Source organism: Leptodactylus fuscus, chromosome 3, assembly GCF_031893055.1.
Source record: "Leptodactylus fuscus isolate aLepFus1 chromosome 3, aLepFus1.hap2, whole genome shotgun sequence".
In the NCBI taxonomy this organism is placed as follows: domain Eukaryota; kingdom Metazoa; phylum Chordata; class Amphibia; order Anura; family Leptodactylidae; genus Leptodactylus; species Leptodactylus fuscus.
In genome coordinates this window covers 121,928,643-121,950,789 of record NC_134267.1, presented here as the reverse complement: position 1 = coordinate 121,950,789, position 22,147 = coordinate 121,928,643, and the positions used below count along the sequence as shown (strand labels likewise).

General features: G+C 40.2%; 1 protein-coding gene across 4 annotated transcripts in view; it reads right to left on the bottom strand.

Moving 5' to 3' along the window:
* Positions 1–11,739: 11,739 nt before the first annotated feature.
* The window catches only part of SNX14 (sorting nexin 14), a 58,827-nt gene continuing 48,419 nt past the window's right edge, over positions 11,740–22,147 (bottom strand). For all 4 annotated transcript variants that reach the window (XM_075268238.1, XM_075268240.1, XM_075268239.1 and 1 more), the window contains 5 exons: positions 21,237–21,401; positions 18,168–18,263; positions 15,683–15,774; positions 14,148–14,204; positions 11,740–12,862 (listed from right to left, as the gene is read on the bottom strand). In XM_075268238.1, coding sequence (XP_075124339.1) covers positions 12,824–12,862; positions 14,148–14,204; positions 15,683–15,774; positions 18,168–18,263; positions 21,237–21,401 — 449 coding nt within the window. In that variant the 3' untranslated portion in view covers positions 11,740–12,823. The remainder of the gene's footprint in view (positions 12,863–14,147; positions 14,205–15,682; positions 15,775–18,167; positions 18,264–21,236; positions 21,402–22,147) is intronic.

Genomic DNA, 22,147 nt, shown 5'->3' with positions numbered 1-22,147 from the left:
TGTACAACAGTGAGATCTAAGCAACATTTATGAAATCTGAAAAACATTAAAAAAAACATGTTCTACCTTTAAAAAAAAAGAAGAAAAAAAAGTGGTTTTAATAATGTAACCTTGAACGTGGGAGTGTTTTATTACCTGTGATTTCAGAGTGGAGAAGGGAGGGGTACACAGAGTCAGAGCAGACAGATTAATCATGGGGAATGTAGTTTTGTTCAAAGATTCACTGCCTGTGTATCTCAGTGAAACAAGTTGCGGCAACTAAAATACAGATAACTAGAGGGTGCACATGGGAACAATGAATATTTAGCAGTGCTGTAGATGTATTTAGAGATAATTTTTGGAAGCTGGATAAGGCCACGGCCTAAGCCGTGCAAGCCATGCTCCCTCACACTTTTTTTTTTTTTTTTTTTTTTACAGACTGTGACCCCATAGAAAAAAAAAAAAAAAGAGGAGATTTGCTCAATTTTGGTTGATTTTACGGAATAGTCACCCCAATTATAATCTATAGGTAAAGTCACAGAAAATCACGTATTTTTCACAGACCAAATTTTCGAAATACGGTTGATCTGTTTTTCACCTATGTAACAGACGAACCCCTGATGGAATATGACCATAAAATCGAAACATCTGCATGTAGCTAGTGGAAAATACTGATGATATACTATGTGAATTACTGATGTGGACAATAGATTAGGGTCCATAAATGTGCCATCTGAATGCTGCTTCAAGGGGTATTGGATGATCCATTCTGATTAAAATAGAGTAAGACATATCCTGCTCTGTGTTACCAGAAGACAATGGATTGAAAGCCTCCATAGAGGTAAGTGCACCATGGAATGTACTCCGATGACACTCGGATGTCACTCTGAAGCGTCATCAGGGTGTATTCAGCTGCAAACTCTGCTCCACATCGGATGCACACTCATTTGTGTGCATGGGGACTTACTGGGGTCCAATGAGACTATCAGATAATAGTCTATATTTACAAATGTAGCAGTCTCCAAACATAAGAGGTGGGGTACGGAGCTAGGAGAGAAGAGAGTGGATCATACTACAGATATGGTGGTACTGGACAAGTCGGAAGGGTGATGGTAGTGGAAGATAATGGGGGTATTATATATAAGAAAGTTAGGGTTTAGTGTGGAAGGAAAATGCGCTTTCATGCATAACTTCAGGAACTCATATGGTAGCGGCGGAGGGATTCTGAACCTCCTGTTTTAGAAAACAAGATGGCTGGCTAGCAAGCAAAACACAACAATAAGTCATTAAGACAAAAAGGACATCAGGTAACCATTGGAAACTTTCTATCGCCGCAACTGAGAGCAGATGCTGTGAAAGCAATTTAGTGTACAGAATAAACCTTACAGTTACTAAAAGGAACAAGATGGCTATGTGATGATACCGAGAGGAACTGAAAGCATCAAAGGTCGCAAAACTCCAAGTCAGGGAACAATGGTCAATGTTTATTTAAAATAAAAACATAGAAGACCCTCCCTACCTTAGTGAATGACCATAAGATAAATAGGAAATATGCTATGTGTCTTCAATGTTTTAAGAAATTAGAGGAATATCTGGCTTTCCATCTAAGGAACGTTAATGAATCCTGATTATAGGACTTTGCCAAAAATAGTTTTCTACAGTTTAATAGGATTGATGTGTCATTACCAACACTTGGATAGATCACAATAATGAGTAAGGCACAAAGGCTGGAGAGATGAAACGCTTAAAGGCCAGCGTACAATCGCATGCTAGAACAAAGTTTCTAATTGCTTTCTATGACGTCTTTGCATCTGAAACATAATCTTACTGACAAGTTCAGTGGTTTCAGTATGCTCCTTTACCAATGGAGAAATGCTTGGCAAATTAATGTTTTGGTTCATAGGATCCATTCAGATATCAGGCAAGAACAAGTTCTTCTCTATTATGACTTGCTTTTAAGACAAACATTATTAGACATAATATTACAATAGCAGGTAATGTCCAAACATTGTCAATAAGGATTTGATAATTACTAATATTAAAAGGAGTTTTCCAGAAGCAAATCCATTTTTCATCAATATGCGATATGTGCCGGTCCAACACCCGGATTCTGCACAGATCATCCTCTACAACAGTCTCTGGGTGCCAGAAGCTGCTAGTGGACAGACAGCATATATATAAGTAATAGAAGTGGCGCAGCAGCTCCATCCCCTGCATACTATGGGTCCATTCACACGGAGGAAAATGGTGGTGAAAATGGTGGTGAATTTGGTGCTGAATTTCAGCGCTGAAAAAAAAGCCTCCCATGGACTTCAGGGTCCATTTACACGGAGGAAAATGGTGAGGAATTTGGTGTGGAATTTCAGCGCTGAAAGAAAAAACTTTTCTGCTAGGAACCCATTGAAGTCAATGGGAGTTTTTTTTTTTTTTTTTTTCAGCGCTGAAATTCTGCACCAAATTCCTCACCATTTTCTTCCAGGTGAATGGACCCTAATGCTTCCAGGGAATTGCAGCGCTACTCCTATTATTTGAATAAGAGCGGAGCTGCACTTACCACCCGGCGACTGCTGCAATAGTTGATCTATGTGGGGCCCAGTGTTGGACTCACTCAGATCACATATTGATAACCTATCCTTTGAATTTTGGGTTAGAAACCCCCTTTAATTATTTTAAAAAACTGAAATATATCTTTAATATAAAATATACTGTAAGTACTATTATTTTACTTTGTCACTACAACTCATCATTTCAATTGTCTTCTGTTGCTGAGATATCACCAATTTTTCAATGTGTAAATGAGCTCTTTGGAGCAATGGCAACACCTTCATGGCTCCAAAGAGCCCATTTGATTACTGAATTAAAAAACAAAACAAAAAACAGGTGATATCTTGGCAACGGAGACACTGTTTGATTCTAGGAACCCTAACCTATTTATCTAAGGGGCTTTGATAAGCTAGGTTCTTGTGACAGAACAGATAGCAGATATTTTGCACCTCGATGTGTTATCAGAAAACAACCTTTTTAAACCAAGCTTTTAGGTCAAACACACCCATGTCACAGTTTTTTTTGTTTTATATATATATATATATATATATACAGTCCTATGAAAAAGTTTGGGCACCCCTATTAATCTTAATCATTTTTAGTTCTAAATATTTTGGTGTTTGCAACGGCCATTTCAGTTTTATATATCTAATAACTGATGGACACAGTAATATTTCAGGATTGAAATGAGGTTTATTGTACTAACAGAAAATGTGCAATATGCATTAAACCAAAATTTGACCGGTGCAAAAGTATGGGCACCTCAACAGAAAAGAGACATTAATATTTAGTAGATCCTCCTTTTTCAGAGATAACAGCCTCTAGTCGCTTCCTGCAGCTTTTAATCAGTTCCTGGATCCTGGATGAAGGAATTTTTGACCATTCCTCTTTACAAAACAATTTAAGTTCAGTTAAGTTTGATGGGCGCCGAGCATGGACATCCCGCTCTCAAATGATCTGAAAACAAAGATTGTTCAACATAGTTGTTCAGGGGAAGGATACAAAAAGTTGTCTCAGAGATTTAACCTGTCAGTTACCACTGTGAGGAACATTGTAAGGAAATGGAAGACCACAGGGACAGTTCTTGTTAAGCCCAGAAGTGGCAGGCCAAGAAAAATATCAGAAAGGCAGAGAAGAAGAATGGTGAGAACAGTCAAGGACAATCCACAGACCACCTCCAAAGAGCTGCAGCATCATCTTGCTGCAGATGGTGTCACTGTGCATCGGTCAACAATACAGCGCACTTTGCACAAAGAGAAGCTGTATGGGAGAGTGATGAGAAAGAAGCCGTTTCTGCAAGCACGCCACAAACAGAGTCGCCTGAGGTATCCAAAAGCACATTTGGACAAGCCAGCTTAATTTTGGAAGAAGGTCCTGTGGACTGATGAAACAAAGATTGAGTTGTTTGGTCATACAAAAAGGCGTTATGTATGGTGTTAAAAAAAAAACAGCATTCCAAGAAAAACACTTGCTACCCACTGTAAAATTTGGTGGAGGTTCCATCATGCTTTGGGGCTGTGTGGCCAATGCCGGCACCGGGAATCTTGTTAAAGTTGAGGGTCGCATGGATTCCACTCAGTATCAGCAGATTCTTGAGAATAATGTTCAAGAATCAGTGACGAAGTTGAAGTTACGCCGGGGATGGATATTTCAGCAAGACAATGATCCAAAACACCGCTCCAAATCGACTCAGGCATTCATGCAGAGGAACATTTACAATGTTCTGGAATGGCCATCCCAGTCCCCAGACCTGAATATCATTGAACATCTGTGGGATGATTTGAAGCGGGCTGTCCATGCTCGGCGACCATCAAATTTAACTGAACTTGAATTGTTTTGTAAAGAGGAATGGTCCAAAATACCTTCATTCAGGATCCAGGAACTGATTAAAAGCTACAGGAAGCAACTAAAGGCTTTTATCTTTGCAAAAGGAGGATCTACTAAATATTAATGTTACTTTTCTGTTGAGGTGCCCATACTTTTGCACCGGTCAAATTTTGGTTTAATGCATATTGCACATTTTCTGTTAGTACAATAAACCTCATTTCAATCCTGAAATATTACTGTGTCCATCAGTTATTAGATATATCAAACTGAAATGGCTGCTGCAAACACCAAAATATTTAGAACTAAAAATGATTAAGATTAATAGGGGTGCCCAAACTTTTTCATAGGACTGTATATATATATATATATATATATATATATATATATATATATATATATATATATATATATATATATATACACACACATTGGATCAGACCAGTCATATCTCCACCTCAAACAGTATTCCTATCAGGTGAACTATTAGCACTTACTTCTTGAACTGACTTCCACCAGCAACCGACTATACCTGATGTAAGGTTGGTTAAAGCCGAAATGTTGTACTGACTGTGGCTTTAATAAAACTTTAACTTTTCGTGAAGCAGGAATGTTTCATTTTTGAGTTTTCCATTTCTACTCCTTGCATTCTAAAAGCCATAAATTTCAATTTTTTCTCTTTATGTAGTCATATAAGGGCTTGATTTTTAAATGACAAGTTGCACTTCAAAATGGTACCATTTAATATTCTGTACAATTTACAGGGAAGCAGGAAAAATACATCAGAAAGAAGTGGAATTGTAAAAAAAAAAAAAAAAAAAAAAATGTAGTACCGCCATTTTCTCACAGGTTTTATTTGATGGTTTCCACTATATGGTGACAATACTATGTTAGCTTTAATCAGCAGGTCAGTACAATCACGGTGATACCAAATTTCTATAGTTTTTTTTCATGTTTTAATAATTCAAATACCTGGAATTTAGCTCATTTAAAGTAATATATATATAGCCGATCTCTAATACTGTAATTTAATTACTGGGACATTTGCACGTATAGGATCAACACAATCCAAATAGGTGTATGTCAATAATGGACATTCGACACCACCACTGCACCAAGTTACAACCCACATTGATCCCAGTGTCAATGTTAACTTGAAGAGTATTAATGTGTAGGAATCTGGTAGTGGGATATGCAAGATCAAGTATTCAGGGGATATTTTTGTCACAATTCCTCTGGCTGATTACCACTAACTAGGAACCAGGTAATGAGATAGTAACCCCCCAGAAATTTTCCTAATTATTTAGTGTCCTTTTAGAACCAGAATACATTGAGTTTTAAACAGTGGGGTCTTTTTGATACATCAAATTGAGGATTCAGATATTTTCTTTTTATTTATTTATATATCCATCCACATTCTCCACACTATCCTACTTAAAGGGGTTGGCCACTTTCAGACCAATATTGACAAACAAATGTACAATAAAAAGATATACAATTCTCCATTATACTTTCTGTATCAATCCCTCACAGTTTTCTAGATCTCGGCTTGCTGTCAGTCATTCTGTTACTTCTAGAAGATAAAAGTCTGACTATGGTCATGTGACTTACGGTCCATGGTCATGTGATGATCACACAGGTGCCGCTCGTTATAGTCACAGCACAGTAATCAGACATCTGCCTGGTAATCAGCTGTGCACCTGTGTGCTCATCACATGACCATGGACCGTAAATCACATGACCATGGTCTTATAGCCCAATGTCATAGAAATGCCTTCCGCTGGTTTGTTTTGACACAATTTTCTGCCCCAGGCTTAGAATGTGATGTCCAATTTCTCTTGTACCATAGAAAGGATCATTATGAGTCATTCTTCCATTCAGATGATCTCTCCATGCACTAGTTCACCTATACACACACCTTGCTGTCATTCCAGTAGGTTGTCGTACTCCCAACCACTGGGATATGCGGTGTTGAACAGGGTTGCCATCTCTGTCAAAGTATCTAGTATCATAGTGATCTACTAGAGTCATAAACTAAAGTCTCTCAGTTCAAGGACTCTGCCCCTCTTAGTTTGTGGCAAGTGGTGATAACTGGCACATCAATGAAGCTAGAGGCATCCTACAATCATTCCACACCACTTGATCCAATTTGAGGTTTCATGTGGCTAAAGGTAGTACATTGCATGGTCCCTAAAATGGTTTGTATGAAATTAAAATTCATCCCATAAAATACAATATCTCATAGTTACAATGCAGGAAAAAAAAAAGTCTGACTTTTGGAACAAAGGTCGGAAAAATGTTATTGCCTAAATTTAGTTTAATCACTTAGGGGTGAAAGTCAGTGGAGGCACCTAAGTTATGCACCAACGATATTAACTCTAGACATAAATTCAGTGCTATTGCTGCTTGCAGTGGAAGGCTCCGTTCCCACTGAGTAACGCACCGCTCATTTAGACAGATAAACACGTGTCAGAGCAAGGTGCTTCAAAACAGATCCCATGGGTGCCGGCTTACGCGCCCTACACAATGAAATCAATGGATACAACCAAGGCTAATATTAACACTTTAGTGTGGGAATTCCATATAGAGCCATAAAGAACAATCCAACCACACATATAGAATAATAAAATATAATAATACTTTATTAATTTACACTAAAAAGGTAACATACAAATGTACAAAAATATACTGACAACAATTACAATGGCGGTGTATATAGCCACATGTACCAGATTACCAGTATACTGCATAGAGAGGTGGGAAAATAAAGGAACAATACCACCAATATAAAGGGGACAAGACTCTAATCATATACCAATATCAAACAGTTTCTCATGGTGAGGGAATCACCTTGATAGTAAACCAACCATAATAACACAGAGAGTGTTGTCACCCCAATAACCTGCACTTATATTGTTAATATCTCCCACACATATCTAAGCAGTATCAGGACCACCCGACGCGCGTTTCACCCACAAGTGGGCTTCGTCAGGGGACACAGGGGACATTGAAATCAATGGGTTATAAAGCCTCCCATTGATTTCAATGTGTAGCGCGCGCAAGCCGGCACCCATTGAAGTCAATGGGATCTATTTTGAAGTGCCTCGCTCTGACATGTGTTTATGTGTCTAAATGAGCGGCGCGTTACTCCGTGGGAACGGGGCCTAAAGATGACACCAGCAGTGGATGGTATGGGGAAAAACTCCTGTGGATTTCTGTGCCGTACATTTACGTCTAAATACATAAATGTACGACACGGGGTTAAGGGACTAGAAAAGAGCTCCAGTAAAGACAGATACAGTGTGGTATGTCTAGTGCAGGACATGAGGGGGCAGCATTCCTATTTGTTATGTGAATTTTAGCCACGCACTATCCACCCCCAGGCCCTGAACTTGGCCTAACAATGTATCAGTCTTTCCTGAAATCTTTTTTTTTTTTAACAATTTTAAGATATCCACAACAGACTTGGCAATGTTACCGAGTCTCTTGGTCTGGCATGGACCTACATGCTCAAATTTAGTTCACAGACAGGAACTGCTTAGGGCACAGGATATAACCACACTCTTGAAATTAAAAAGAAAAAACAGGAAAGTACTTGGCTAGGTTTAAAAAATATATTAAAAGCATGTGCCTATGTTTGAGTATAGCAGATACCCCTTAAATCTTTTATTTCTAAATTAAAACATCATGAATGTGATATAAAAAAAACCCCAAACAATAACAGTAACATAACATCTAGAATTCCACAAAACTTTATGCTGGTGACACATCATTCTACACTTCTCATGCAATGTATTCTACTATTCTGAGGAACACCAGATGTCTCTGTTGTGATGTTCTTTCTATACCTCAAGTTTGTCCCACTTTGCCTACTTATAGATCAGATCACTTTCCCAAGTTTATATTTTTGTCTGTAACATTGCAAAGCTACTTAACCTTGAAGATTATAGCCTGTGAGTATGCTAGATTCACTTGGCTTTTATTTCTTACATTCAGTTCACTGCCAAGTGGCTGACTAATATGCATCTTTATTATATGCATTGTGAGAAGGTGACAGGCAGGGTGCTGGAATCTCTCTCTATCTCTCCCAGGTCTTTACTTATGTGTGGTCCAGTACGGGTGTTGAGTAGGCCTCAGCTCCCGGTGTGAGTACTTGGCTCATTACTGGCCCAGAAAAGGCAGCAGATCCTGCACTCCAGTGTAGACCCAGGGAGTGAAAGGAGGTTTATGGTTCTGACCTGTAACCTTGAGTCCGGTGAGACAATATTGTGCTTGTTTTGTTCGTGAGGCTGGTAGTAAGCCACATGTATAGTTAGGTTATCAATCCTGTTTAGTTAGTTGCTTAGACGAGCAGGATTTTTTTTTTTTTTGCCTGCAGTTAAGGCTTTATTTTATTTTGCTGTCTCGTTAAGGGTTAACCGTCTTCTCATTCCTGAAACTATTTCTGTGTACTTCTGCTGCTCCTGCTCCACTGGCTATTCAGTTTCTCTGGGTTTTAGCTTGTTGATCTGTATTACTTGAAACTGCTGGTGTTTGACTTCTAACTCCCATCCCTGACTTTGTTTTCTGCCTGCCAATTCTGTATCTCCGCTCCCTCCTGTTGTGACAACTGCTTGGCTTCTAGACAGCTCCCCGTTGTTCTCCAATTTTGTAAAGCGTTGAACGCCTGATACCAACCCTGCCGACTACTCTTCCGTCTCATCCCTCTGTACTGTGCTACATCCTGTTGCCGACTGGACCGTACGACTACACAATTATTGACCTTCTGCCACCATGTGGAACTTGCTTGCTACTGCATCTTCTTCTGCTTCTGATCCTCCATCAACCTCTGCACGTGCTCAGTTCATTAGTTTTGGATTTCTGGGCCTGCTGGTGTACTACAAGTCCTGCGCTCTCAGAGCTGCTGCTACTCTGGCCAAAGAAAGCAGCTAAGTCCATCTCCACCATAAGTAGCTCTGGTGAAAACCCCTGGAGGCTACTTTCAGCTTGCTTTGGGGGCGCTGTTTACCACGGTGTGCAGGGGTGTCTGGATTCTGGAACTAACAGTCTATCTCTGTACTGCATTTGGTTCGTAACAGCAGTCTTTAAGAGATCCATGTGCTGGTGAGCAGTGCTATATTTTTTATATTTATTGAAAAGTCTTTAAAGAGGTTAAATGTAAATTATTTATATGAAAATACCTCACAAGATAAGCATGTAATCTGTGGTTACCACTTTGTCGATTTAATACATAATCTTCACCTACTACTGTTATCAATAAACCCTATAAACAACGTCAAGTAATGTTTTACATCCATAATTTTGTCTATCAGGGAGTCTGTCAGCAGGAAAACTGGTATCACACAAATTATAGTACCTAGTATGGTGGCTTCTACACTTTCCAAAGAAAATATGTATAGTAGGCCATATGAAAAAACAATCGTGTACATTATTATGGTCACATCTTCTACCACAAAGCCAATGCTTATCCATATACAGTGTTGGCCAAAAGTATTGGCACCCCTGCAATTCTGTCAGATAATACTAGTTTTCTTCCAGAAAATGATTGCAAGCACAAACTCTTTGGTATTAATATCTTTTATTTTGCTTGCAATGAAAAAAAACACAAAAGAGAATGAAAAAAAGTCAAATTATTGATCATTTTACACAAAACTCCAAAAATGACAAAAGTATTGGCACCCTCAGCCTAATACTTGGTAGCACAACCTTTAGACAAAATAACTGCGAAGAACCGCTTCCGGTAACCATCAATGAGTTTCTAACAATGCTCTGCTGGAATTTTAGACCATTCTTCTTTGGCAAACTGCTCCAGATTTGAAGGGTGCCTTCTCCAAACTGCCATTTTTGAGATCTCTCCACAGGTGTTCAGGTCTTGGTTCATTGCTGGCCACTTTAGAAGTCTCCAGTGCTTTCTCTCAAACCATTTTCTAGTGCTTTTTGAAGTGTGTTGTGGGTCATTGTCCTGCTGGAAGACCCATAACCTCTGAGGGAGTCTCAGCTTTCTCACACTGGGCCCTACATTATGCTGCAAAATTTGTGGGTAGTCTTCAGACTTCATAATGCCATGCACACGGTCAAGCAGTCCAGTGCCAGAGGCAGCAAAGCAACCCCAAAACATGAGGGAACCTCCGCCATGTTTGACTGTAGGGACCGTGTTCTTTTCTTTGAAGGACGCTTTTTTTTTTTTCCTGTAAACTCTATGTTGATGCCTTTTCCCAAAAAGCTCTACGTTTGTCTCATCTGACCAGAGAACATTCTTCTAAAACGTTTTTGGCTCTCTCAGGTAAGTTTTGGCAAACTCCAGCCTGGCTTTTTTTATGTCTCTGGTAAGAAGTGGGGTCTTCCTGGGTATCCTACCATACAGTCCCTTTTTGTTCAGACACCGACGGATAGTATGGGTATACACTGTTGTACCCTCAGACTGCAGGGCAGCGTGAACTTGTTTGGATGTTAGTCAAGGTTCTTTATCCACCATCCGCACAATCTTGCGTTGAAATCTCTCGTCAATTTTTCTTTTCCGTCCACATCTAGGGAGGTTAGCCACAGTGCCATGGGCTATAAACTTCTTAATGACACAGGAACATTCAGGTCTTTGGAGATGGACTTGTAGCCTTGATATTGCTCATGCTTACTCACAATTTTGCTTCTCAAGTCCTCAGACAGTTCTTTGGTCTTCTTTCTTTTCTCCATGCTCAATGTGGTACACACAAGGACACAGGTTGAGTCAACTTTAATCCATTTCAACTGGCCTCAAGTGTGATTTAGTTATTGCCACCACCTGTTAGGAGCCTCAGGTAAGTAACAGTTGCTGTTAATTACACAAATTAGAGAAGCATCACATGATTTTTCAAACAGTGCCAATACTTTTGCCCACCCCCTTTTTTATGTTTGCTGTGGAATTATATCCAATTTGTCTTTTTGACAATTCTTTTTGTGGTTTTCCATTGAAGACAAATTAAATGAAGATAATAATACCAAAGAATTTGTGATTGCAATCATTTTCTGGAAGAAAATGAGTATTATCTGACAGAATTGCAGGGGTGCCAATACTTTTGGCCAACACTGTACCTTTATTAAAGGGGAGTCTTTTGTTAGGAAACACTTTCTAGGTGCCATAATAGAGAACCACTAACCACCAATGGCTCTTGGCCTTGTGTTGCTTGAATGGCCATTAACCTAAAAGGTTGCAATATTACATTTCCTGAATAGTGGCTGCAGAAAAAACATATGCCAAATGTGTCTGTTTGACAGAAGCCAGACCTGAGGCGGTCAGTGGATTATCAGGCCAACTTCAACCTAAATAGCAGTAACCTTTGTGAGATGACTGAATATGAATATTTTATGTAAAGATCACTGGAACAAAAAAAAAAAAATCCTAAGACTGTTGTTGAGAGTTTTATTTATTTAAAGGAGTGTTAATAAGTTTACAGTGCAAATATTTACAAACTAATGTACAAGAGCATTGCTGACTCCGACACACTGCCTACCAAACAAGGAAAACACAATTTAACCTTGGAACATAAATGGACTTTGTGCCAGTCAGTGTCAAGTAGAATAACTGATTGAATATTGAAGGCCAATCAAAGTTAAAATTTATAAAAACCACAAAGATTAAAAAAAAATGTGTAACAGCAAAATAAACTGTATGCCTGATGCTAGGTTCATACCTGCGCCTGCTCTCTGTTCGGGGATCCTCCAAATCCACTTGAAAAATGTGGTCTGGGTTTTTCTCTCTAATTTTAGGGCACAAACCTGGCAGACCCCATTATAGTCTATTGTGTCCAAGGATAAGCGCTTTTTAAGCGGATTAGGTTTCTGTTGCTTGGGTCCCCAAGTGGGCACAAGGAACAGAAAGCCGAACGCTAGTGTGAACCTAGGGTGAGGCGTAATGACTTTACTATTTATCTATGACTTCTTCTATTTGGTTTTTGACAATTATTTTGAACTTTAGCTGGCCTCTGATATTTATAGAGGATTTTCCCCACCTTTGCTTCATATAATAATTACTGTTCCACTGATTTCGGTGTAGTTGGAATTCTTTTTATAGCCCCCAGTGTTCCCAATTAATGCTGCTAATTTTGGAGTCTCATTTCCTACGTTCTAAGCTCCGACTGGAGCTGTGAATCCATCCCTGGAACGCTCCTACCTGACACTGCGCACCTGACCATAAAGAGACAAGGTAGCATATCAGGCACAAATTTCTCAGGAATGGTGGGGACTAGAGAAAAAAATTCTGCCTGTGCTGGAATCAGTAGAGCGGCACCTATTAACAGCTAAGAACTAGGGTCGGAGGAGGTGGTGATAGATCGTCTTTAAACTGTGGCAATAGTTTACATAAGTGTGTTTTTTGCCAGTGTCTGGATAATCCATATTGCACTTGGATTGACCAATATACGTATTCATTGTATTGGTCTGTGTGGAAAAAAAAGCTAAGGTTTTCTGACTCCCAGCAAAAGAACTAATATAGTTGTTGATGTCACATCCAGGCTGGCAAAGAGGACAACTCCTTTTGAGGCTACAATAAAAACAAAAAAATATTTGAATGAATACATTACATATAGCAAACATATCTTCTTTTAACATCAAATTTTCATTCTACTATCATATTCCACCTATGCCTAGATGCACACATTAAAAGAAAAAAAAAAGCCCTGAATCACACGACTACACCTCTAGTAGGTTATTCAAAAAATAAATCCTTAAAAAATGATAAATCACTGCATGTTATACTAGGTGGCAAAACCATAGTAAATTTAAGTGACAAGTAATTCGGTTATAGCCACATATTTTGAGATGTACATTTACTGTACACGGTGGGGTCATAAGTTCAGTGTATACTGGCGCTTTACTGACGAATTTAGCTATTACAGCAAAGAAAAACTTAAAATGAAAACATGAAAAGCAACTACAATTGTTCTTTGAATACAAGATATTTCTGAACAGAAACATATTGTATGAAACATTTCACTGCTTTATAACTCGGGACTACAACAAAGCAACTTCCTAAAAGCAGACTATAATATTGGTCATTTCCCACGGCGTACATACTCATTTTCCCCTCCCCAAGATATACTGCACAAAAACCACTTTGTTTTAAGATTTCTTAGATTCAGTTACACTTGAGAGGAATATCATCCATTCTTAAAATTAATATTTTCCATTCTTTTCTGGGACTTTTAAACTGATGACTTGTCCTTAGGCTTGGTCATCTACTGACGATCTGTTGTTATTCAATACTGGGTACCCTGTGCATTATCTGGCTGGGTTATTAGTGAACCCCCCGAGTATATAGTTACAACCCTCGCAATATACATATAAAGTACAATGCAAGTATGCTGTAAACTTAACCTACTGACTTGCTTTACTGAAAGTGATTTTCCAGTTGTAAGTCTGGAAAATGTTGGCGAAGTTAGTACCCATGGGCACTGCTTACCTGCTGTTTTCCTTAGCCATTGCTTGCTTTTACCTTAGGGAAATTGTGGCTGATCTGTGTCTAAAGTTTAGTTACAGTGCCTATAGGGATACTAAGGTAGTCTAAAACAAACCACCTGTCACATGACTGGTTCAGGTTGCTGCTCTCTAGTTCCCCTCTGCAATTCTGTCTCCTCTTATTGGTGCTGGTCCCCATTTGTCCTCTTAGTCAAGACATCAAGTGGAACTTCCAAAGAAGATTAGAGACAGTGCCTCCGATGGCAACAATGTGAACATGGTCTTGACGTCAAAGTTATCCCAATTTGTGTTTATGACATCCAGAAAAGAAAAAAACATTCCAACAGTAGAAATATAAAACTTAACTGTACCTTTCCAAGCTCTGGGAATATCTCAAGCAGTACAATATCTAGTAGAACATAAGACAGCTGAAATGATAAGACATATGTTAATGGTAAGAGAATTTAATTACGTACATCATGTGAAAAACTCCTGTAAAAAACTAATACAGAAACAAGGAAACACTGACACGGCGTGGTGTATGTAGATCTAGATAGCACGGATATTCCAAAGAAATAAACTCATTTAAAAAGCACTGAATGGCTATACATGGCTGTCTATTAGATGCTCTCTTTTTCCAAACTCTCACTTTGCATTGATCAAGCACAATTCATACATACAGTATACTGTTACTCACATGGGGAGATGGACATAATCTGGTTTTTTAGGATCACAAAAAAAATCTGCAATTTGATATTCTTTTGCATTTAGTAGAAAAAAAAAAGTGAAATCGAACCTAAACTTTAAAACAACATTTGATGTTCTGCTAACTTTTATGTCATTAATAATTTTTGTAATATACTTTATTAATTAATGTTTACTCTTTTTAATAAAATTATAAACTAAAATCCTGTGCTGCTAACTACAGACCCATCTTTAAATCTTCAATCTTGGAATGCCTGGTTTACTCTCAATTAACCCACTATCTTTCTGCTCTCTTCTTGAGCCCTTAAGGTCTGGCTTCTTCACATTGCAGCCCTTACGAAACTCTTCAAAAATCTCCTGTCAGCTAAATGTAATGGTGATTATTTTCTTGGTATTCTTTTGGATCTCGCAGAAGCATTTTACATGGTTGACCACGAACTCCTACTCAGTATGCCGTACGCTGTCGTCCTCACAGACACTGCGCTCTCTTGCTTCTCCTCTTATCTGTCAGACTACACTTTCAGTGTATCATTTGTGGGCACGGACTCTTCCCCTTGCTGTTAGTATTCCTCAGGCTTGGTCATAGGCCCCCTCCTCTTCTTTCTCTACACCAGTACGATTGCACAAAACTTAAGCAGCTTTGGCTTCCGGTACAGTCTTTATGCTGAGGACAACCACCTATACACCTCATACTGTGACATCACCCCAATAAGCAGCATCAGGACGTGACCCTGGGACGTCACAGGTCCTGATGTCACATGCCCTTCGCTGAGGCTGCTGACTGGCCTCAGTGGTCATGTGTGGCGGGGACTTCTGCGGGAAGGCAGAAATGCACATGCAGGACCAGACCACGTGGGGAAGCAATAGGGAAAGGGGAGTATTTTTTTTTTTCACCTTCCCGGCCTAGTTAAAATTGTAACCTTTTTAACAGGTGGAGATAGATTTCAGCACAGAATTTCACATAAAGGAGACAAAATCCATTAATCAAAAATGATTCATGACACAAATGCTGGCAGATAATAAAACATTTTTCAAACATTTAGGTATGATTTAAAGCTAGAGTTAAGCAAATAAAGAGTTAACTGCACGCTTTCCAATCCTAATATGGAGACACTGAAACCGTGCTGTAGGAAAGGTTCGTCATATGGCGATATGATCTCACTTGGAGATTCTTATCAGGTTTATAACACAAATAAAGTACCTGCTTGTTGAGCACAGGCTGCTGTAGGCCATCAAATAATAATCTAATTCCTTCATACTTCGCTTCATCACCTATACATTTTCCTATTAAATCTAAAGAAACAAGAGGAAGAATAAATTAAAAAGTAAAATATAATACATTTTTATTTGTCATCACAACAATATAAAGCCACTTCTCTAGCAGTCCCTAAGTACCATCCTACCAGATCCCCCAAAACACAGAAACTTAATGTGCAAATCCAAATTTAACCACTTCAGTACCGGGCCAATTTGTGGTCCAGGACCAGACACATTTTCGGGCTTTTTTGTATGTGCGGTTTTGAGGGCTGTAACATTTTTCTCATATGTCTCATTCAACTAATTTTTGCGTCTTTTTCCAGGGACACATAGGGCTTTATTTTTAGGTTTTTATTTTCAAATGTGTTTTCATTTTTTTTTATATCTGAGAAAATATAAACATAATAGGAGGGAAATTGTGTCTGGTTTTCACTTTTTTTAATTTTTTTTTTATTTAATAACACAAAGTGCTACTGAAAAACTTTATAAAATAGTTTTTCCTCTCAGGTACAGTAATTTTTATTTTGTATGGTGTCGTCGGGGGTGGGGCTATAACCTTTAATAACGGCGTTTTATTAGCGTATTATTTTATTTATTTTTATTTACTTTATTTTCATTTTTTTTTTAACTTTTTTTTTTTTTTTCAGATTGTGTCCCCATAAGGTGATAAGAGACCTTTGGGGACATCTGGTCACTTTTTTTTTTTTTTTGTTAGGGAGGCTGATTTCTCCTATAACTGGGGCTGGTACATTTAGCCTCAGTTGCAGGAGGAATACAGCCTCCTGCACACTGATCTTTACACTTACAGAGCTGATCTGGGTCCTGTAGGACACAGCAGCTCTTGTAAGATACTGAGCCCGGCAGATCACGTGACCGCCGGGTCAGAGGGTGGCCGCATCATGGCGGCGCCCATAGCCGTGTATACAGCGCTCATTAAGCGCTGTATACACAGCGATCAAGAAGGCATGGAAGGGAATAAACCTTCCCTGCCATCTCTCTGGGAGCTCCGGCTGAAGTTACAGCCGGCTCCCAGCTTCAGCAGCACGATCTCCGTGCAGCTGCTGTATTCTGATTGGACGTGCCAGTACGTCCTGTCAGAACTAGGCAACCACTTCCCGGACGTATATAGTCTATGGGCGGTCCGGAAGTGGTTTAAAAAAAAACAAAAAAAAAAACCAGTATAAATTTTGGTCAGCGAACAATGCTATGTTGTTAAAATTAAAAAAAAAAATAAAAAACAGAACAAAACGAGAAAGATTCAAAGATTTAGATTTACCACCACTTTGAAAAGTCATACAGTACACCTTCAAGCCCACAGAGCAGAAGCCTGAACTGGGGAAGAGGGTGTACTGCTTCTCAGTATGGTGAAATATTAAAGTAGCAGGACTATAAGATGCACTTTTTCCCCCCAAATTTGGGGGGAAAAGAAGGGTGCGTCTTATAGTCCGAATGTGGCGCCTGGCATCCGCTGGCATCCCCCCACAAGTGCCGGGGCCTGAGACATTGCTACGCTCCTCTGCCCTGCATGAAGCCAGCAGCGGCAGAGGCGATGCTATTCCGCTCCTCTGTCCCCCCGCCGCTGGCTTCATGCAGGGCAGAGGAGCGCAGCGATGTCTCAGGTCCCGGCACCTGTGCCGGCGTCTATCCCTCGCCGGCATCCGCCTCTCTATTACATAGGATGCCGGGTCTGTATTGGCGGCCCCTTCTCCCCCGGGGCCGGTCCCCACCGGCCCCATACCTGTAAAGTTGCAGGCCAGCTCCTTCGCGGCGATATTGCAGGAGCCGACCTGTTCAGGTGACAGCCGGGAGCCTAATGAAGGCTCCCAGGCCTGTCACGGCTATATTAGTATTGCGGCTGGGTCTATGACCAGCCGTAATACTAATATACAGAATGTCCCATAGACGGCAATAAAGTTGTATTGCCGTCTATGGGACTTGCAATCAAGTGACCGCAGGTTCAAGCCCCACGGGGGGGAATAAAATAGTGTAAAAAAAAAAAAAAAAAAAAAAAGCTTTAAAAATATATAATAAAAAAATGAAATAAATAAAAGTTCTAAATCACCTCCTTTCCCTAGAATATATATAAAAGTAGAAAATCATATATCATAAACCGCCGGGTTTTTTTTCAATACAAGGTGATCTAAGCAATAGATATTCCCCAAAATGGTATAACTAAAAAGTACATCCGGCCCCGCAAAAAAAAAAAACACTCTCTGCGCCCCCGTACAGCTGCAGGGTCACCTGTCAATGTGGCCTTGCAGCTGTTGCAAAACTACAACTCCCATATATTATTTTACCATTTTTTGCTTCAAAATTTTTTTCCCTATTTTCCTCCTCTAAAACCTAGGTGCGTCTTATAGTTCGAAAAATACGGTACATTTGATAAATACGGTACTTAAAAAAAATGTTTTTTGTCAAATTCCACAAACCTGGAATGTAAGCCATCATTTCTTCGAAGGTCTGTTTTGCCCTTTTCTGCTTCGCTGCTGTAGATCGTGGTTCGGTGGTTTCACAAAACACAGCATCTTTAAAATAAAGTATACATAACGCTATGCAGATACAGAACAACACTGAATAAAAGCAAGGTGTGTTTGCACATTCAGGTTTTGTTGATGGAGCTGAAGCCAAAATCAAAAACGGAAACCATCTTTGTGTTGAACTTTCATTCCCTTTATGATCTACACCTGATTTTTCCTGACTGTATAGGGTTATTTTATTTTTTTTTATATTAGGCCAGAGAAGGTGAAAAACATACTCCCCTGTCCAGGGTGTCTCCCATTGCGGTCTGGTCCAGCTGCTTCAGTGTTTTCTCATGGCAAAAGTCCCCACCGCATGGCAATGTCCTGTGTCCCTTGCCTTAGGCTACCCACATGCACCAAGGACTTACACTGAAAGAAAACACTGGAGCAGCAGGAACAGACCACCAGGAACAGGGTTTTGTTTTGTTTTTTACCAACCTAATATACATATCTATAAAAAAAACAAAAAAAAAAAAAAAACCATCCTGGACAAACCCTAAGGGTCAGTTCACATGTGCACCATCCGCGCGGGTTTTGACACAGAGAGAGACGCGGCGAGCCACGTCTCTCTCTGGTCAAAACTCGTCTGCCGCGATCATCGCGGTCGCGACTTTCCCCTCCTATGTCAGCTCAAATGAATGAGCCGTCATAGGAGGGTGCTGCCGCTAGGCGGAAGCCGCGGTCCAGCGCTCCGTGGTTTCTGCCTGAAGATAGGACATGTCGCTTCTTTTCTCCACTAGCAGCAGCCCGCCGCTAGCGGAAAAAAGAAGCCTGGCGGTCTGCATAGACCACCATTGTAAAGGGGCAGATTTTGAAGCTAAATCCGCTGTCAAAATCCGCCCCTTTGCCCACGTGTGAACGAGCCCTTACATGAGAAAAGCTTAACTTGAAAACACACCCAAGGCTAAAGGGCTTCATTGCACAAAAGCCACGTTTAAGATTTTGCTGCAACTTTGTGAGCCAAACTAAATCAGAGATGGGTTGAGGACAAGGGAAAAATACAAGTGTTTTCTTTAATTTTCACATTCCTTTTGCAGGCAATTTCTTGAACATTAGGCTCAAAAAACCACAGCAAAACCTGCAATAAAAAAAGCAGATAGCACAAGGCTGAGTTCACACAGGTTTTTTGGTCAGGATTTTGACGCGGAATCCAAGTCAAAATCCTGACCAAAAAAACCACCTCCCATTGAAATATTTTCTTTTTTCCGTGAGCAGTGAGAAGCGACATGCCCTTTCGTCAGGTGGATTCCGCCTGAAGACACTTCCTCCCAACTAGGCCCATTCATTTGGGCCTAATCCAGAGTGGAGTGCTGCAACTGGATGCCGGTGTGCTGCACTGGCATCCAGTCGTAGTTACCCGTTTTTTGGTCCAGAATCTGAGGCGGCCTCCGCCTCTCTTACTTCATTTGCCACATACTGCTCACTAAGTCTCCTTAGTGTTTACATCTTGGTGCATAGTCTACAGACCCACTCTCTGGTCAGGAAGGGACGCACCTCTAATGAGGCAAGTGTTTACATTATGCGTCTTATATACTGTGTGAGTCCTGTATGTGTGTAGGTAGGTGTGTGTGTATGTTGTATATGACTGTATGTGTGTGAGTAGATGGGTATATGTGTAAGTATATACAACTATCTATCTATCTATCTATCTATCTATCTCTATCTATCTGTATTTGCTTCTATACATGTCTACCATTATACATACTAGAATTGTATTTTATAATGAGATGCTTAGGCCCGGTTCACATCTGCGTTCGGGGAATCTGCTTGGACACTCCCCAAACAGAAACCTATACACAATCCCTTGCGTCATATCTTCAAACCACCCAGTCTTGCTTGCGCTCCGAAAATTCCTCTCTCTCTCTGTGTAACCGCCTCCAGCGTCTCTCATCACCATTTCTTGCGTGCTTTCTTCATCTGTCCACCAGAAAATGGCACTCGGGCATGTGCAGTAGCGCTCAGAAGGGAGTGTTATTGCATATGTCCGAGATTTCAATGTACAGGAGTGAGATGACAGACTCTGTAGGCGGTTACAGGGGGAGAGGAGGAGGAATTTTCAGCATGCAAGATAAAGATAAGATAATCCTTTAATAGTCCCACAATGGGGAAATTTCAGTGATACAGTTTCATAGATGGTACAGTAGTATATAACAAGAGAGAAACACATACAAGCTCATGGCAGATAGAGAAATCCTAGGAATCATAGCAACTAAAAAAGAAAGAAACAAAGACACACTGCAGGATCATTTAGTTCTCTGTGTGAAGTGATGTTAATAATACAGTCGAATATGGTTGGAGGACATGAGGAGGGGGGTCATAGCATGTAGATATAACAGGCAAAAGAAGGGCCGGTTTCAAGGTATGACGCAGGGGGGTGCACGGTGGCTTGGAGGAACGCCCAGGGTGTACAGACAGGCTCATTTACATATCTGTTTTACTGGTAAGTTATAAAAACAGGGGGGGGGGGGGGCGCTTTAAAAAAAAAAAGAGTAGCAGCGTCCCTCAGCAACCACTATTATGCCCCACAGCGGCTATGGAGCATAATAGAGTTGGGTGGGCAACAGTGGAGCATAATAGAGGTTTCAGGGAGCTGCTGTGGTACATAATATATATATAGACACACACCTCCCCCCCCCCCCGCTACCTGATGCGGACGATCAAAAGAAAAACCTAATTGCACCGCCCCCCCCCCCCAACCGGTCTTCAGTCCGGAGGGGGGGTGTTTTGATCGACCGCCCCAGGCAGCAGAGGGGCTAGGTTCACCACTGTGGTCAGGCTCATGTTTTAGTCTCTGTTCACGGCCAATTATGTTCCACCATTTTTTTTTCTCTCTTTACAAAATACTTACAGTTGCTCATCCCAGAAAAGGGCTAGAACAGAGGCTTAATACCTATGTTATCTCTGGATGTAAAGCTAGATAAAACTGCAATTAAGAGAGTAGATAGGAAAGCAGGAAACACCTTGAAATGGTAGACATACCTCTAAGAAGAGTAATTAGTGAAACCAGTCGATGTTCCTGACTAAGCTGTTCAAGTTTACGTTGCAGGTAGTGGTCCGTGTAGGTCTCAAGGGTGTTTTTCAGAAGGATTCGACCTCCCATTAAAAGGTGATGAAACCAATCAGAAATATGAAAAACAACACGCCCTGGTGGTAATTTGCATAAGGAATAAAAATTAATTTACAATGAATACTGCAGAAAGAAAAGAAAAAAAGTTATTTTTTTTTTTTTTAATCGATTTAATGTTAAGTCAAGAGTGATATAAACTTTCTATCCCTGTAAAATCTTCCTTTATTTAGTTAGATCAGCCGATCCGAACAGTACGCTCCATAGAAATGAATGGATGCACCTGGTACTTCCGCTTTGACGGCGGCCGGCCACTTAACCCCCGCGTGCCGGCTACATCCATTCATTTCTATGCGAGTGTGCTGTTTGGATCGGCCGATCCGAACAGTACTCACTCATCTCTATTCTTCATAATGGTACCATTTAATGTTCTGTACCATGTACTAGGAAGCTGGAAAAAATTGCACTATTTTGACACCCGTAAATTTTATATTTCAGTGTACAGGGATGCATCGGATGTGGGTTTTTTTTTTCCTAATTTTTTTCTTTTCTATTTTTTTTTTTAACTATTTTATCGGCCTTTTATTGAACCTGCAATTGTTTGATTGCAAGTTCTGTAGTCTTCAAAACAAACGTGTTGCAGTTTATGGGAGATAAGCTATATTACTATTGAAGCTAGTCATCGACCAGCCTCAATAGTAATATTTCTTTCACAGGCCACAATAACCTTCATAAGAATCCCAGCTGTCCTAGATCAAGGGAGTTGGCCTGCAACGTTAAAGGTATGGGTTAGTTGGGCTAGTGTCGATCTGCCCGGGGGGCTTTT